The 19,441-nt window shown below is 46.9% G+C and overlaps 1 protein-coding gene across 1 annotated transcript in view; it reads left to right on the forward strand.

Moving 5' to 3' along the window:
- The first annotated feature begins 279 nt into the window (after nt 1-279).
- maml3 (mastermind-like transcriptional coactivator 3) overlaps nt 280-19,441 on the forward strand; it is a 105,213-nt gene continuing 86,051 nt past the window's right edge. Inside the window, exon 1 of the mRNA XM_049720105.2 lies at nt 280-1,410. Coding sequence (XP_049576062.1) covers nt 1,030-1,410 — 381 coding nt within the window. The 5' untranslated portion in view covers nt 280-1,029. The remainder of the gene's footprint in view (nt 1,411-19,441) is intronic.

Consider the following 19,441-nt stretch of genomic DNA (forward strand, 5'->3'; position numbering starts at 1 on the left):
ATCCATCCATCCATCCATCCATCCATCCATCCATCCATCCATCCATCCATCCATCCATCCATCCATCCATCCACCCATCCATCCATCGAGCCCAAAGTTGAATAAATCAGACAATGGCGGCACAGCAGTTTGTTTTTTTTCCATCCCAAAATATTTATTTGCGCTGTTTGGGGGGTACTTGGCTAATAGAATTTCTCAAGGGGCATATCACTGAAAAGGGCTTGAGAATCACCGGATCCGCCATAATTCCGCGCCGGGTTTTCCGGATTTCCTTCGGCGGGCTTCTCACAGCCTCTGGCTGGTTTTACTCAACTCCTGTCCTGATATCACTCCGCTGGCATGGTGGAGAAGCTGACTTGATTATTGTGATGGTGGCAGGCGTCAGCCAGTGACTACACACTTCCGCCACTGCTTCCCATATTCACATTTTACGCCGTCTGGACTCTTGATGCCTCACAACAGAACCAAGCGACATCCTTACCGGGATTCCTTTCAAACCAGTAACCATATGACATGCAAGTTGACTTGGAAACTCCGGAACCCGTTAGGTCCAAGCTGCAAAACTTTTTCTCTAAGGACAAGACCGTAAAGCGGCGAGTGGACTGTTGCTGCTCAGCGGGACTGCTGGTGTGTGTTTGAACACCGGCTGCCCGTGTTCACACCGCCGCTTTCCAGTGGAGTTGTGAGTGGCGGAGAGACGCTTCATTGTCAAAGCCTCTCATGTTGGATCCTATTTGTCTTCTCGGGAGCTGTTTGTTTTGAAACTGTGTGAAGGAGGGAAGAAGACGAGGTCACTCGCGAGCTCTCGGCCGTACGAGCGCAAGATTCGCTGCCCTTTAAAGCCCCTAGTTGTCGCCCACTTGAGGGGCTGTTGCCGGTTTGACCTCCGCTGGCCGGCTCCTTGGCACCCATCGCCGCGGAGCGCATAGAGGGGGGTAACAGTAGTGGAGGTGGAGGAAGGGGCGGCGGTGAAGACAGACTGGACGTTGGAAAAAAGTTCCTTCAAAATAGCAGCCACTCGGCCCAGTGATGGGGGACTTCGCCTCCCCCGCTGCCGGACCCAACGGCAGTATCTGCATCAACAACAGCATGAACCCGGCCGCCGGGAACATGGTGCCTGCCGGGGCTGTGGGCATACCTAAACACAGCACGGTCGTGGAGAGGCTGAGGCAGCGGATCGAGGGCTGCCGGAGACACCACGTCAACTGCGAGAACAGGTACCAGCAAGCCCACGCCGAGCAGCTGGAGATCGAGCGCAGGGAGACGGTCAGCCTGTACCAACGGAGTCTGGAGCAAAGGGCCAAGAAGTCGGCCAGCGGGAGCGGCGGCAGTAAGCAGCCGCAGATTAAACAGCCGGCGGACCCAGACTCGGCCGCTTCCACGGAACAGAGGAATAACACGCTTATAGCGGTAAGGACGCGCTCCCAATGACAGCCAGAGACAGCCCTTTCACTCGCACACTTCCGCAGACACTTCACTCAACATCCACGGACCACAAACAGTAGCTGCGTGACTACTACACGACCAACTTGTTCGCTCGCACTTAGAAGAGTTAGTTGACAACACGCTCACTCACAAGTAATTGCTCGCCTCACTTTTACAACAACGCTGACTAAGTTGCGTTTGTTTGGAAGGGTAACAGAATACTCCATCATTAATACTTAACAGCTGATTCTTTGTCTTGTGCAGGGGCGTTTTACAAGTGTTTAACTAGGAGCCCTCTATCGCCCCCACCCCCTCCAGCCAAACTACTTCTCCTTTCTTGGGTTAAGTGTGTGATATCCTGCAAATAGGCATCAGTGTTGTAACAAATGCTTCCTTGCTCTCAGCAATGACAGTTTAGGCTCCAGATTTGTGGCATGCTTTCTAAATCAACAGCCCGTCCCCCAGTGCCAGTTTGTTTACATGGACTACATTATTATATGACTAGGACTGAGTTTTTAAAGGGCACTTTGTGATTCAATCAAGTACTATTTAAATGGTGGTGGTTAGAAAAACAATTAATACGGATACATTATGATATTGATTACTACAGATATAACCACGTACACATACTCACGCTTCTTGCTCTCGAGTCTTATTGTATGAAGTTCTGTAAGGAGCATCTAATGCAAAGCAGGAAGGCGCATCTAATTGTAAATAGGTTCTTGAATTGATATTGCTTTCTCTAACCACAATCCGGTGTTTAACTATTGTGAAATTAAAAATTAACACCATGATCTCAGTATAACCAGTCAGTGATGCGACGCACGGGCACCTGTTCATTTTGAGGGGACCAAAGCAGCAGATCTCAAATTGGCGCCAGAGTAGTGGCAATCTTTCCATGAGTTGCAAAAACAAATGAATCTTAGGGGAGCCGACAGAGTGCCTATGCCGATTTCTGATTGGGGAAAGCAGATTGTTATTATAGTAGTGCTCCTCTGTGATTCTCACTGTGGTTTTGACCATTTAAAAAAATCTGACTAAAACATGTGATCGCATGTGGCCATAGAGACGAACAGAATAGACAGAGAAACTGTGTAGAATCCCTGTTTGCACTGTATCTCCTGTGGGCAGGCTCAGGTTTCCTGAGAAAAGACCAAAGGACTCATGTCTGGAATGTCAACAGTGTCTATCCTTTTGTTGCTGCAATGAGCCCAGGTCCTCTCCTTTTGAGATGCAAAATAAGAGTGTCTTTAATTTCCTTGCAAGTTGCTGTTGTTGTTAAGGAGCCTAGCTAGAAGCGTCCGGACGTAGTACTCGAGTGCAATGCAGGACCTCCCAGTAGCCCTTGTGGACATTTAACTGAATTGTCTGACAAAAGCTCGGAGATTGGAGGGTCTTCTGCGTCACTAATGGCGGCACTTCAAATGCAACAACCTGTGCTGTGCTTGGGAGTGTCAAGACATGAATCGTTTTAAGTAGAGGAAGAGAAATGAGAGAAGCGTGTGCTATCCTTTTTCTATTTGCTCTGAAGAGCGGAGCTGCAGCTAGATGGCTGTATGTAGTCACTGCAGAAGCAGGCATTCGAGGAAAGCCAAGCTTTGCTGTTACTCTCGCCAAAGCCATTGTGTGCACGCATGCAGACACAAATGCCCACAGGGTAATGTTACAGTCTGTTCTTCAAAATACGCCTTGTGAAGAAGGTGTGCTACATACACGAGATGTTCAAAAACAGTATGTGAGTTTGTGCTGTTGCTGTTGACACATTGTGTTAAATTGAGCCATAGCCTTTTCGTTTTTACAGTGGTTTGTGACGTGATTTCATGGCTATATCGTCATGCATTCTTTCAAATGATCAACACAGGTACATTTTAAATTATGATTTTACATGAGAATATAGCCATTAAACAGTTAGCTGCCACATTTACTCACAACTTGGATTTTTTTTCAAATATTTTATTTAGATGCTTTATAGGCAGTTATTTTGTATTCTCATGTGGAATCTCAAGAGTTCAGTATATTCTTTCTTGGTTCTCAGACACTTCCATATCAAGACAGGAACAAGTCTTTAATTATGGAAAGCCTGATTGAGTCCCTTTCAGTGGGCAAATTCACATTAATGACTCAGCATAAGCAGTATCTGTGGGTTCACTAATGTTCTCAAGCATACTACAGCAAGCAAGAGTTCTTGGGGGACTTGGTGTGAAGAACTAGAACATAAATAACTTTTGTGTTTCAAGGATAAAGTTGTGTTGTTTGAATGGTTTGATCAAATAATACCTAAGAAACTTCAGGCCACTTTTTGTTAATAATCACTGTATTTGATCTTGTTGTATTCAATTGAGCCTGTTTTACATAAGCGTTTCCTACAGAAATTTATTTTTGTGTATGGTCTGAATGGGAAATTGGGGTAAAAGAACACATGTTCATGTTGCGTTAGTTATGTATCATATTATCATAAGGACCTGCAACAAATAAAGAGGATTTACCTATATGTTCTACCAATTTTGTTATTTTTGAAACAAAATAACACATCAAATCCTAAAGAGATAAAATATGACATGTTGAATAGTTGTTGTTGTTTTGTACCTTGACACAACACGGTTAAAGTTTAGGATGGTAAATTTTACTATGGCGGGAAAGTTCAAGTAAAGGTCGACATGACTGATTAAATACAGACTCTGCTAATTAATGACATCATTTGAGAAGCAACTTGGTATTTGGAGCATTTTTGCAGGTAAATCCTAGGGGCCTGAAGCAAGAGTTTTATTAAACAATAAAAGTATGACAACATAACAGAGGAACTTTAGGGCCGTAACTATTTCATATTTTACTTGCGTATCCTACTGAAAATTCTATTGAATAATTGTGTGTTCGGACAAACTATATTTTTACTTTACATTCAACTTAATAATGAACAACCAATTGGTTTCCCTTTTTATATGATGAACACTTTTGATTCTTAAATTCACATTGTAAATTGCCAAAAACTGTATAATATTGTCTAGAAACATTTTCAGCTGGACAATTTCAAACAAATATAAACCTAAAGTTAAACTTAAACATTTCATGTCTCAAAATACAAGGTGTTAAATGAAAATGAGGCTTTAACGGCCTTCACTTGAGCGGCAAGCATTTTAACATGCAGCATTAAATTATAGTAGGTTTGTGGCAGTGAGTTTTTTGGCTGACCGGCTAATTTGGAATAAGACAGTTCCAACTAAAATGTTGACACCTTGGGAGGAAACAGCTTATATTATATGTTGCTTCATGTTCTTGTCAGTTACAGTAAACGTGCTTAAATTAGTCACTTCGTAGAAGAATTTTACTTTTATGTAGGGCAGGAAATAAGAGAATTTACTCAAATTCACACTTTTAGTTGATGAGAAACAACAGTATAATTCGTTGTTGGGAAATATTAGGATTGGAAGCTAATTTGAAGAGTTTTTTTTTAATTTATTTTAAAAAGGGCAGTTTTATTTACTTCATGTGGCGGCCTAAAACCTCTGGTGATAAATTTAAAGGAGTCACTGGTGCGAAGATGGACAAACATGGACGACAGGTAGTTCTTTCAGTTTTACTTGCTTGGTGCTTGTTGGAGAAATCTAAACTCATTTGCACACTTTGAAAAGCCAAATTCTTATAACATATGAGTAGCATCACTGAGAGTTGTACCGGTGCAATCCGGTCCCTCAAACCCTTTTTGTCATATGATGAGTGTCCCCTCACTCATATATGTTGCCGATTCTCCGAAAGGTAATGTAACACAAGTTATTATTAAATGAAAAACATTTTGTTTAGTGTTTTCAAATTTTACCATTTAAATCTTAGGCAGTGTCTTCTATTTAACTCACTGATACAACAACAAAAAATAAATAAAATAAAAATAAAAACAATATGTATTAACAAAAATACGAAATGAAAATAAGTATTAAACCTGCCGTTTTAATATTTTTCTTATACAATTTTTCCACAATAACTGCAGTTCAACCAAACAAGCCCCATTTAATCAGGTGTTTAAATTTGAATGATTAGGAACAAAATACTTGTCTGCCCGGGATTCACTAATCATCTTGGGAGTAAAATGTTTAATGTTGCCATGTACCCGCGGCACAAGTAACCATTTTCCTGGTTGGGAAATTTTGTCAAGAAGGTCTTTGGTGTCAACTTAGATTGATCCATCCCCTGGGGGAGAGGGGAAGCAGTGAGCAGCAGCGGTGCCACGCTCGGGAATCATTTGGTGATCTAACACCCCAATTCCAACCCTCAATGTTGAGTGCCAAGCAGGGAGGCAATGAATCCCATTTTTATAGTCTTTGATATGGCCCTGCTGGGGTTTGAACCCACAACCTTCCAGTCTCAGGGCGGACACTCTACCACTAGGCCACTGAGCTGGTTTATGGACTGAAGTATTGGCTAAAGCACAAAGCAGCTACACTTCCTGTCACTTGGTTCTATGTGGGAGCTTTGTACTCATCTGTACTGTAGCAGAATATTCAAATTAGAAATAAATGGAACTTTTTCTAGCTGTCCAAGACCCACCCGAAATGGGTTCGCCACTGTTCTAGACTAAATGTTTGCACTTGCACTGTTTTTTTGGTGCATCACATGCACCCAAATTTTCAGCTCTGTGTCAGAGTTTTGGCGATGACATTTTAACATGTCAGGCTTTAACTTAGAAGAATGTGTCATTGGTGCTTTTCATCATATCTGCAACTTATTTCCACCCTGTATCTGGTGGATGTTGGTCATTCACAAAGGCCTGTCACAGTAATTTTTTTAGAATGAAATATATTCACTGAAACCCGGCGGCTCGGACTGGGTAGCACGTCCGCCTCACAGTTAGGAGGGCGCGGGTTCGATTCCACCTCTGGCCCTCCCTGTGCGGAGTTTGCATGTTCTCCCCGAGCCCGCGTGGGTTTTCTCCGGGCAATCCGGTTTCCTCCCACATCCCAAAAACATGCTTGGTAGGCCGATTGATCACTTCAAATTGTCCCTAGGTGTGAGTGCGAGTGCGAATGGTTGTTTGTCTCTGTGTGCCCTGCGATTGGCTGGCAACCGGTTCAGGGTGTTCCCCCGCCTACTGCCCGATGACGGCTGGGATAGGCTCCAGCACGCCCGCGACCCCCGTGGGGACTAAGCGGTTCAGAAACTGGATGGATGGATAGATATTCACTGAAACGATCATGATAAATGATAATGTTGACGTTGTGTTTCATATTCTGTTGATGCATCTTAAAGAGGAAGTCAACCCACATTTTTTTTTTTTTTTACAAGAATATGTTCTATGTGCCCCCACTAGTCTAAATACCGTATTCTGATTAATATTATATTCATTATTATCACATTAATATGAGTTTAGCAGAAAGCCTCACCTGTTTTTCTCCATCTGAGGGGGCAGACATTTCGCTGCTTGCTGTTGACTGAAAATGACATCACAGTTGGCAGGTCTCAGGTCACAACCAGTCACGAAAATTAGTTAACAAGTCACTAATATCTAAAAGCCCGTATCCCACCGCGAGCACGTAGCGAATGTTTTTCCTCACGGTTCCTAAAAGGTTGCAAACAGTTTTTCCAGTCATGTTTTCCTGACATCACCATCTAAAAATGAATAAAGTACCTCTTACTGTCCTTTCAAAAATGAAACTGGGTAATTCTCAAAGAACAGAATTAATTTCATCCACTGATCGTTGCCATGTTTGATTTGTTGGTTTCCATTGGTCTTTGCGCTTCTTGTTTTTCTTACAGCCGCATATCTCACCCCTAAACACACTGTCACTTTGTGATTGGTTCAGCTCAGCGGGCCCGGGGCAAGATGGATTCTCTTTTTTTTTTTGAACTCACAGATACCGAAAAAATTCAGTTTATAGGCAAGGTTAGTCTATTTTAGTTTGTCAGAAGACAAATAATTTTTTTCTACTTATTAACATGCTTAAGCAGTCTCGTGTTTTGACTGGAAACTGTGTCTTCAACAGCATGGTGGATGCCTTGTTAGCATCACTGTTCAGTGGTTGTGGGCTCAGGCTTTCCTCTGTGGGCTTTGCATGTTCTCCTTCAGCCTATGTGGGTTTTCTTCAGGTGCTCCAGGTTTCCTCCCATATTACAAAAACATGCAAGGTGGGTTTATTGAATTGTGTGATAGTTTGTATATTTGTGCCCTGCAATTGGCTGGGAACCAGTTTAATATGCACCCTGCCTCTTTCTCAAGTTCTGCTGGGATGAACTCCAGCATACCTGCAACCCTTGTAAGGATAAGTGATACAGAAAATAAATGGATCTTCATTTGAAATGATATCTTAATTGTATTTCTTTTTGAAAGGCAATGAATCATGAATCTTAACATCTTTTAGATTTTTTATGGTTTATGGTTTTGTTTTAAAACCTGAAAGCTTTGGCTGGATACCTCTATCGGATGTGATATGTCTTTTTAGGTTTCATTTCTTTAGCTAAAGATGACAACTAAACATGTTCCTTATTACCGTATTTTCCGGATTATAAATCACTGTTTTTTCATAGTTTGGCTGGGGGTACGATTTATACTCAGGAGCTACTTATGTGTCAAATTATTAACACATTATATCATTTCACGTTTTATTTTCACACTAAACTGCAAGAAGGCGCTCTAGACCTGTGGAATAATTGGAACTGCAACTGACGATGAGTCTGACGTAAGCGACGTAGAAGAGGAAGCGCCGCGTCTTCTACTTCCGGGGGTTAGCGGAGTTGTTTATAACCGAAGATGAAGATTTCATTGGATTTAATGATTTGAAGTGACATGGATGGCTAGATAAACTTATTAGCATGTTATTTATGCTATAGTTATTTGAATAACTCTTAATATGTTATGTCAGGCACGTTCCTTCTTTATGTGTTTATGTAACGTTAGCATATCGTACCGTTCAGCCTGTTGTTGCCTATTCTATTTTATTTTGAATTGCCTTTCAAGATGACATGTGTGTTCTTGGTGTTGGATTTTATCAAATGAATTTCCCCCCAAAATGCGACTTATACTCTGGTGCGACTTATAAATATATTTTTCGTCTTTATTATGCATTTTATGGCTGGTGTATTTGAACCTGATTGTTTGGTCCATTTTAAACGAACCAGGGTTCGATTGTAACGTTGGTCCGGATCTTTTGTGCAGGTGTGAATTCATGCAAATGAATCCTGGTGCGGATTAAAGAGACAGACCGAGATCCACTTTTTTTCCAAACGAACTCTGGTGCGGTTCACTTCAGGTGTGAAGACAAACAGCGTAGAGCACAACTATGCAGAGCAGAAATGCAGCGCGTAGTACTAGCATGTTTTCCTCCATTTCCGGGTCTGTGCTCTGTGTGCCGCCCTAGTCATTGCTGTCCAATTTGTTAAGGATCGGACAGTACAGCCAAGTGCGTAACGACGGACTTTATTTGAAGGGGATGATGGGAACAGCTGGCGCTGGAGCGGCGATCGGGCTGGAGAGGACAACGATTCTGCGAGGGTTTCGAGTAGTCAAGTGAGTCAATTCTCTCCGGGATTGATGAGCGAAGCAGCATCAAGGGACAGACTGGCACTCGGGTCTGCGCTGGCGGCGCTGATATAGCGCTGGCCATGAACCCGTGGCAGGTGACGGTGATCCCACTGACAGGGGGGCGTGGTCCCGTCGCAGGTGGCACCAGCACGTGACAGAACCCCCCCCACAAGGGACGGCTCCCGACGTCCCCAGGAACCGAAAATAACAAAACAAAAAAACTAAAAGGAAGGCACTACCCCGGGTGGCCAGGTGGAGGGGTCAGCACACCGCTGAAACGTCCGACACCTCGCCAGACGCAGAATCGACGGGCGCGGGGGCAGAAGACCCCGGTACCAGTGGGCAAGACCACCCTGGACCCTCACCCCTGGTCCCCCCCGTCCCTCCTCGGGCGCCCGCGCCGAGGACCCGGTTGGTCCGGATGACAGCGATGGAACTCCGTGATGAGCGAACGGTCGAGTATCCAGCGGCTCGGAATCCAGGAGCGGTGCGCGTCGTCATAACCCTCCCAGTCCACGAGGTATTGTAGGCCCCGACCACGCCGCCGCGATCGGAGCAGGGAGCGGACAGCGTAAGCCGGGCCCCCATCGACGAGCTGGGGCGGCGGCGGCGGAACGGGCGCCGGCGCCAACGCGCTTTCATGGATGGGCCGCACACGGGACACGTGGAACGTGGGATGAACCTTCATGGAGTCTGGAAGGAGCAGACGGACTGCGGCCGGGCCAATCACCTTCTGGATAGGGAACGGTCCAACAAAGCGGGGCGCCAGTTTGCGGGATCCCGCTCGCAGCGGCAAATCCCGCGTCGAGAGCCACACACGCTGCCCCACTCTGTACTCCGGAGCCGGCGTCCGGTGCTTGTTCGCCTGGCGGGCGTAGCCTGAAACAGAGCGGAGAAGAGTGGCCCGGCTCCTCGCCCAGGCACGATGACAACGGCGGACACAAGCCTGGGCCGACGGGCACGCCGCACCACGCTCCTGGTGGGCGAACAAGGGTGGCTGGTACCCGAAAACGCAGTGGAAAGGCGAAAGTCCCGTGGCCGAGCTGGGAAGGGAATTGTGAGCGTACTCTACCCAGGGAAGCTGTTGTACCCACCTGCGCTGGTCTCCGGCGGCCATGCATCGGAGAGACCTGCCCAGTTCCTGGTTCAGGCGCTCCGCTTGACCGTTGGACTGAGGGTGAAACCCCGAGGAGAGGCTGGCCGTGGCGCCGAGGAGTCGGCAGAACTCCGTCCAGAAGGCGGAAGCGAATTGAGGTCCTCGGTCTGACACGATGTCTCGTGGGAGACCGTGGTGACGAAACACCTCCCGCACCATGATGGACGCTGTCTGCTTTGCAGATGGGAGCCTAGGCAGAGGGATGAAATGCGTCATCTTGCTAAAACGGTCTACCACCGTGAGGACCACCGTGTTTCCCTCTGAGGGGGGGAGGCCCGTGACAAAGTCGATCGACAGGTGAGACCAGGGACGCTGGGGAACCGGCAAGGGTTGAAGCAGCCCGGCCGGAGGACGAGTAGGCGTCTTGTAGCGGTTACAGATTGAGCAGGCTCTGACGTAGTCGCTGGTGTCCACTTGCCAGGTGGGCCACCAGAAACGCTGTGCCACCACGTACCTCGTGCGTGCAGCGCCGGGATGACAGGCCAGGCGTGAGTCGTGCGCCCATTGCAGCACGGCCGATCGCAGGCCTTCCGGGACGAACAGGCGACCCTCCGGGCAGTTGCTGGGGCCGGGTTGATCGCGTGATGCGGCTTCCACTTGGCGTTCGATCTCCCATGTAAGAGCCGCCACCCGAACCGAGCTCGGGAGGATAGTGGGAGGCGGACCCTGTCCCTCCTCCCCACCAGGAAACAAACGCGACAGGGCGTTCGCCTTCGCGTTACGGGAACCCGGTCTGTAGGAAAGAGAGAACTCAAACCGGTCAAAGAACAGAGCCCACCGTGCCTGTCTCGCGTTCAGTCTCTTGGCCGATCTCAGATACTCCAAGTTGCGGTGGTCGGTCCAGACAATGAACGGAGTGGTGGCGCCCTCCAGCCAATGTCGCCACTCCTCCAAAGCCAACTTGACGGCGAGGAGCTCCCGATTACCGATGTCATAGTTTCGTTCTGAGGCTGACAAACGGCGAGAAAAGAAGGCGCACGGATGGAGACGATCGTCTTGGCGGCTGCGTTGAGACAACACCGCCCCGACACCCACGTTCGAGGCGTCCACTTCGACCACGAACTGTCTGTCGGGATCGGGAACTCTGAGGATGGGAGCGGATGTGAACCTCCTCTTAAGCTCCTGAAATGCTTGTTCTGCCCGTTCTGTCCATTTGTATGGAGAGGCGGGGCTGGTAAGGGCGGTGAGTGGCGCGGCCGCCGTGCTGTACCCACGGATAAAACGGCGATAAAAGTTCGCGAAACCTAAGAATTGTTGCAGCCGCTTGCGTGTCTCGGGAACAGGCCATGACGTGACCGCCTCCACCTTCCCAGGGTCCATTTCGATGGATCCCTCACGCACCACGTAGCCGAGGAATTTGACAGAGGAGGTGTGGAACTCGCACTTCTCTGCCTTCACGTAGAGCGAATTCTCTAGGAGGCGTCGCAGCACCGCCCGGACATGCTTGATGTGTTCAGGAAGCGAGCGGGAGAAGATGAGGATGTCGTCCAAATAAACGAACACAAATTTGTCCAGCATGTCTCGTAACACGTCGTTTATCAGTGACTGGAAAACTGCTGGGGCGTTGGTGAGCCCAAACGGAACCACCAAGTACTCGTAGTGTCCGCTCGGGGTGTTGAAAGCCGTCTTCCACTCGTCTCCCTCCCGGATGCGGATCAGGTGGTAGGCGTTGCGAAGATCCAGCTTGGTGAAGATGGTGGCACCCTGAAGGCTCTCAAAGGCGGAAGAAAGAAGAGGCAGAGGGTATCGGTTCTTTACGGTGATTGCGTTTATTCCCCGGTAGTCGATACACGGACGGAGCGTGCCCTCCTTCTTCTTCACGAAGAAAAACCCCGCTCCCGCAGGTGAAGAGGACGGCCGTATGATGCCGGCTGCCAGGGACTCCCGGATGTACTCCTCCATAGCCCGGCGCTCAGGAGCGGACAGGGAGTAGACGCGCCCCTTGGGAGGGAAGGTGCCGGGCAACAGGTCGATGGCGCAATCGTAGGACCGGTGTGGAGGAAGAGAAGCGGCCCTGGCTTTACTAAAAACCTCCTTGAGTTCGTGATAAACTGCTGGGACATTGGAGATGTCGGGACTGTACCTGGGCGGGGCTCTGCCGAGTGGGCTGGTGGCCGCCTTCAGGCACACTCGATGGCAGCGTTCGCTCCACTGCCGTACAACCCCCACCTCCCAGTCCAGCACCGGGTTGTGCTGCCGCAACCAAGGGTGCCCCAGGATGAGCTGCTGTCCTGGGAGGGAAAGAAGAAAAAACTGGATGGTCTCGTGGTGATTGCCGGAGAGCAGTACCTTAACCGGTTCTGTCACGAACGCCACCTCGCCAATCAGGCGGCCATCAATGGCACGCGCGGGAATGGGCGGGCTCAGAGGGAGGAAGCCGACACCCCACCGACGCGCCAGGCTAATGTCCATGATGTTCCCCTCCGCGCCGGAATCCACCAAGGCTGCCACGTTCTGGTCGCCCCCCGCAAGCTGGACACGTGCCTGCAGCGTGAGCGTGCTGGGACTGGGAGAGCCGGTGCTGGTCGAGCTCACGCGGATCCCCCGACGCCGCGTGAGCTCCGGCCTTTTAGCGGGCACCCCGCCACCCGATGGCCCCCCTCCCCACAGTAAAAACACAAGCCCAGCAAGAGGCGCCGACGGTGCTCCTCCGAGGAGACCCGAGCCCCTCCCAGATCCATGGGCTCGGCGGGAGGAGTGGTGGGCGGGTCCCCAGCAGACGGAGGAATGTGGCCACGCGGATTCCGCGGGGACCTGCTCTCCCGATCGCGCCGCCGCGTCCGGATCCGCCGGTCTACTCGGGCCGCCAAGTCCATCGCGCCCTTCAGGGTTCGCGGGCGATCGTACGACACCAGTTCGTCCTTCATATAATCCGCGAGGCCATTTAGGAATGTGCTGACGAGCGCTGGCGCGTTCCATCCGCTGCTGCCGGCCAACGTCTGGAATTTAAGGGCGTACTCCGCGACCGATCGGCTACCCTGACGCAGCGTCGCCAGTTCCTCGGCGGCGTCTTCGGCGGCGGATCCCAGGTCGAACAGGAAGAGCAATTCCTCTGCGAAGGCGTCGAAGGAATCGCATGCCGGGGCCATCCGTTCATACTCTGCCAAACCCCATAGCCGCGCCTCGCCCGTGAGGTGGGTTAGAACGAAACCGACCTTGGCTGATTCTGACGCAAACGTGACGGGCTGGAGGCTGAACATTATGCGACAGTTGGTCACAAACGCCCTCACGTGCTTGGGATCGCCGTTGAACTTTTCAATGTTGCCGAGGCGGGGCTCCGGGACGTCCACGAGCCTCCTGGCCTCGGCAGACGGGCGGTGCGGGGGTGCCGTGACAGCCGGGGACGCAGCCACCGACAGTCTCTGGAGGGCTTGGGCCATCTCCTGCTGCTGCAGCTGTTGTTGCTGACCAACCTCGATCAGGTTCCGGATGTCGGCGGACAGGCTGCTGATGGCGGTCTCGGCTCGCTCCAGTCGGCCCAATGCCGTCTCGTCGTTCGCTGACTGCATCGTGTTGGCCAGTCTGTACTGTTAAGGATCGGACAGTACAGCCAAGTGCGTAACGACGGACTTTATTTGAAGGGGATGATGGGAACAGCTGGCGCTGGAGCGGCGATCGGGCTGGAGAGGACAACGATTCTGCGAGGGTTTCGAGTAGTCAAGTGAGTCAATTCTCTCCGGGATTGATGAGCGAAGCAGCATCAAGGGACAGACTGGCACTCGGGTCTGCGCTGGCGGCGCTGATATAGCGCTGGCCATGAACCCGTGGCAGGTGACGGTGATCCCACTGACAGGGGGGCGTGGTCCCGTCGCAGGTGGCACCAGCACGTGACACAATTGGAGCACAGATCGTCACAAACGTGGGTGTGTTTACAATATATCCTTTGCTTGCAAAATGTACAGTCTAAGTAGGAACCGCACCAAACGAAAAACATTAAGTCCGCTTCTGGTCCGGACCAAACAAGCGGACTAAAGGACTTTTCTGGTCTGAATACACCCTTCTGCTCCGGAGCGACTTATAGTCCGGAAAATACAGTAGTCGTCAACATTCTGTTGCGTTTTAAACAAAACTGGTTTGTGCTCAGCGCACATATTTTCTATCAGGATCTTGTTTAAAACATTTAGTAGTCACTTGTCTGTTGCGTTTTAAACAAAACTGGTTTGTGCTCAGCGCCCTGATTGTCTGTCAGTATCTTGATTAAAACATTCTCTTGGGCAAAGATCAAAATGAACAAGTTTTTTTCAACCAACATGTCACAGTGTTTTAAATCACACAACCACTATGTCCTTTTCTTCCCCACATAACATGCAGCTGTAAGGCTGTGAGGGTTATATTAGTAGCGGGAAAACTGCGGCTCGGGACAACCTGTCTTTTGGTTGTACTCGCTTCTTGGCGTCCACCTCGTAAAGGAACGTCTCCGTCTCACACATACTACACATGCACACACGCACGCTCTCTTGTAGTGATGTCCGGCTCAACTGCTGGCAGGTCAGGCCGGAGTGTGGGCGGCTGAGTATTCATGAATCTGAGGCCTCCCTCCCTCCCTCCCTCCCTCTCTCCCTCCCTCCCTCCCTCTCCTCCCTCTCCCCCCTGGGTTCACCACTTCTCTGGTTTCTTTTCCTTAGTAAAGCAGTAATGTAGCGTCAATGATCTTGCTGGCAAGAGCATGGGCAATGTCAGCTGTGACTGTTGCCCGAGTGCTATATTTAAAATACAGAGCTGGCATGGAGCTGACACTCAACAGTATGCACAAGCATGCACACACGCAGCGTGTGACGTCAATTTACAATCATGACATCACTGGTGTGTAGTTTGGACTTGGTAAACACTATTGTAAACACTGTTCCTTGCTGTTTTCTTTGATGACTGTTGTACAGCATTTGTTTTTGTTTTTTTGCAGAGTGCCTTTTTTGTACGACTCCTATATCTTCATCAGCTTCCTCTCACCCTTTGCCCCTCAATTCCTGTGCACACATACTGGTTGTTTTTAATCTGGGGTGGCTGCAAACCACATTCCCTCCTCCCACGCTTGTTCACATGTTCTACAGGAACACACACGCACGCATGCATACGCACACGCGCGCACACACATGCGTGCACGCACGCACACACACACACACACACACACACACACGCACACACACACACACACACACACACACACACACACACAAACACACAGTTATCCTTTCGTTTAGTGTGCTGGAACAACAACACCCTTTTTGCGTTTTGCTAAACATAAACCATTAAAAAACAAAAGCATTGCTACGCAACGTCAACTAGCAATGCTATTTTGTGTGCTCATTTTACCCTATTCGAATGTTTACACAACCAACTGTAACAGGGTCATCTTAAATTCCTATCCCCGTGTCGTCTAGAGGTGCAACAATTAATCAACAACTAATTGATTATTAATCCTCAGAATGTCAGCTTGTCAATAACAGTAAATATTCCCCAATCTCTATCATCCTCCATGAAGGCAGACCGATCACCTTTGTTAAATATTAATAAAACATTTGCTTTTACTTTTCCAACATGTTACAAAACAAAGCTTTCATTACAATTAATGAATTACTACATCAGTGATGGACTTGTGTGTTGTCACACCCACTCCAAGACATAGAAGAATATTTATCTTGCGTGACAACGCTACCATCGTGAACAACAAAAAAGTGGTGTCATTTGAGAACGCATTTAGATGGCAAGCAGAAGCATTTTGGACCAACTGGAGAAGATAACTGGGATTGCCTAACTCCAAAATAAAGTGCATCATAATAATCAAGTAGTAATCTAGTTTCAAATTGCTGCTGAGCAAAAAGATACCTCAATACTGGCACTCAAATGATACTTTGGCGAAACCTGGCATCCTAAAACATTAGGTAAAACACTAATATCACAAACGACAAAACATAGAAATTCAAACTTCAACTTCTCTATATTTTTGCGAATTGAAAATATTAGCCAGTGAAATACTTTAAAGAAATTATTATCCAGGGGTGCCTGGTTGATTTAAGTTAAATTCCTTACTGTATTTCAAACCATTACCCTTTGAAGTGAATGGAAATGCCATTACAGTGATCCCTCACTACTTCGCGTTTCGTTTATCACGGCTTCACTACATCGCAGATTATTTTTCCAAATTAAAAAAATATTTAAAAGTCAAAATAAAACTTCTAAATTGAGAAAACGTGTCTAACCTTTAGGACAATGTAGTATTGCTCCAAATGTTCGTTTATATTCCTTTAGAAGTCCGTTTTCGCGTGATAGCACGATCGCGAATTAGCATCTTTCCGCTAACTCGTTAGCCTGCCCAGTACTTCTTGTTGGTGACCGTACTTCGCGGATTTCACTTATCGCGAGTGGATTTTGGAACCAATTATCCGCGATAAACGAGGGATTACTGTAATTCGTTCTTGCCTCAGCACAAAAAGCAAAAAAAAAAAAAAGTGATTCACTGTTCAGTTTGCCAAACTGCTGCTTAGTATGAAATGAGTTGAACTAAGTTCACTGCCATCATATAGCGCTCGTTCATCAAGTTTGTGGTCCCAATTCAAAACAAAGAATCAGATGAATTATGCCTTGTTACTTGAAAAACATCTACTAGGTTTGCCAGGGTACACCGCCAGCACTCAAGTGAACAACTTTGTGAACAAATAGTCCGAGGCACCACTGTTCTCTCTTGATTAGATAAAATACCAGTTTTGACACAGTAGCTCAGCTGTTAAACATGTTTGAACGAGAATACCGTTATTCTCTTGCGTCTACTGAAGTTTGTAGCCTTGTTTAAAATGCAACACTTGCTTTACATTAGAAAGATTTTCGTCACAAACGTGTGCACACATTGTTTTTTTTACTCTATATATTGTTCAGTTCACAGTTGCCTCAGTAGATAAGTAGAAAATGTTCTTTCAACTAATTTGTGTGGAATCTGCTTTTTTTATCTGCAGCTTTAGCGATGCATGGATCCAGCACACTTGTAGTTTATTTATTATTGACTATGTACTTGATGTTTAGAGACTGAACTAGCACAAAAAGTCAAATAACTGACATTTGTTGTTTGACATTTTCAATAATTGGATAAGTCCGTCAATGTGGCAGAGACGTTGTGAATGTCATCCATGCTGTTCGTCACCTATTTTAAAGTCCGATACATGTCTTTTGTTTGTTTGGTTTTTGATCCAAATAAATTCTTAGTATGGATGCCAAGAAGGCAAAAAGCGCAAGCGATTACCCGTTTTGACTTCAGTTGATTTTGTTACGTGATGCAGCTGAAAGAGCAGCCACCCTGCCGTGCCATTCTTTTTTTAATAGGAGAATTTGCTTCAGTTCATACACAGTCTCACAACAGATTACCTTTGTGAACAGAGGTTGATTTCTTTCAATGTTAAATTTACATTTAAATTGTTATTTACAAGCACGTTGAAATGAAACAGATGATGACTTAATGCAGCGCCGTAGCTGGAGTTGTGTGTGCTCTACTTTGCTCATCCACAAACACTATTGATTAATTGCTTAGTCAAATGCAACCAGTCGAACAACTTGGTCACAAAATAATTCATACTCCTTGACTTCTGAGTTTATGTTGTTTAACTGTGTCAAATTTGTGAACCCGTCACTCTTTTATGTAACTGACGATGCAGTTGAGTGAGGTGATTTTCCTTATTGGACTTGTTCCCTTCTCTGGTTTGTGAGTATTTTTCCACTTGCCCTGACTGTCAGCTATGTAAGCGTAATATTTACGTGCCTTTTTTTTGTGTTAACAAGCTGTGAACCCTCAGCAGACCCGGAAAAGCTTGTGGCGACTTCTTTCTCTCTCCACTTGCTTTGGGGAGTAAGAAAGGCCCAGCCCAGTATGGAAGAGCGCAGTGGCTGCAGATGCGCAAACTGCTTCCTGCAGCCTGTCACAATCACACTCAAAGTATCAGTACTAAATAAACATCATTTCATTTTTGACAGAGGTATTGAAAATACTTTCCTGGTATAGTACTGGTGTGTGCTGTACAACCACAATCCAAAGAGATTATTCATCCACAGGATGTGTCTTGCCATTATTTTGTGTCAGCAGTTACCTTGAGGAGTTTACATTTTGGAGTGTGTATCTGGGGGGGGGGGGGGGGGGGTGCACGAGAAGAAGAAATAATGATAATTACTTGATGTTTATTTTACTGTCACACAGATTACCAATGAGCCAAACGTAACTATAAGGTTTTGAACAACATTCTCGACATATGAATATGCAGTGACAATTAATGTGTTCACATTGTCTTGAGTGTACAGTAATCCCTCGTTTATCGCGGATAATTGGTTCCAAAAACCACCCGCGATAAGTGAAATCCGCGAAGTACAGTCACCAACAAGAAGTACTGGGCAGGCTAACGAGCTAGCGGAAAGATGCTAATTCGCGATCGTGCTAACACGCGAAAACAGACTTCTAAAGGAATGCAAACGAACATTTGGAGCAATACTACATTGTCCTAAAGGTTAGACACATGTGTTCTCCATTTTGAAGTTTTCTTTTGACTTCTAAATGTTTTTTTAATTTGGAAAAAAAATCCGCGATGTAGTGAAGCCGCCATAAACGAAACGCGAAGTAGCGAGGGATCACTGTATTACTGTAAATGTCCAAAAGCATCATTCTGTTTCGGAGTAAAACATCCTTTGGAAGTCACAATTTGATTCGGTGATAATTAGAGACTACAATTTGACTAGATCATACATTTATTGATTCCTTTCCATGATTAAATTATAACTGATGCATTTGCTTTTTATCCTTTTTTTTTTTTAAATTAAAATGTTCAAGTACACAGTGGTCGACTGGTTAGTGCAGAGGTTGCGGGTTTAGTTCCGGCTCCAGCATTCCTGTGTGGAGTTTGCATGTTCTCCCTGTGCCTGTGTGTTTCCTCCCACATTCCGAAAACATACATGGTAGGCTGATTGAGCATTCTAGATTTCCCGTGAGTGTGAATGGTTGTTTGTCTGTGTGTGCCATGCAATTGGCTGGTGACCAGTTCAGGGTGTTACTGCCCAAAGTCAGCTAGGATAGGCTCCAGCACGCCCACGTGAGGAAAAGTGGTTCAGAAGGTGGATGGAGATGGAGATTTAGGTATTACTAGAAAGTAGTATTTGCTTGCATTCTTTGACCAGCCAACAGCTAGCTTTTTGGATTTTGTGTGTACAAATTACAGGTATTCCTCAACTCACAAACACAATGGGGTCCAAGAGGCTGTTTGTAAGTGGAGAAATTAGATTTTGATTTAAATTCAATCTTCATTAGATAAAATGGTAAATAAAAAAATATTAAATAAATTATATATAGCACAGTCCAAATCCTCAGAATGTCAGCTCATTGAAGT

Source organism: Syngnathus scovelli, chromosome 5, assembly GCF_024217435.2.
Source record: "Syngnathus scovelli strain Florida chromosome 5, RoL_Ssco_1.2, whole genome shotgun sequence".
Taxonomy (NCBI): Eukaryota; Metazoa; Chordata; class Actinopteri; order Syngnathiformes; family Syngnathidae; genus Syngnathus; species Syngnathus scovelli.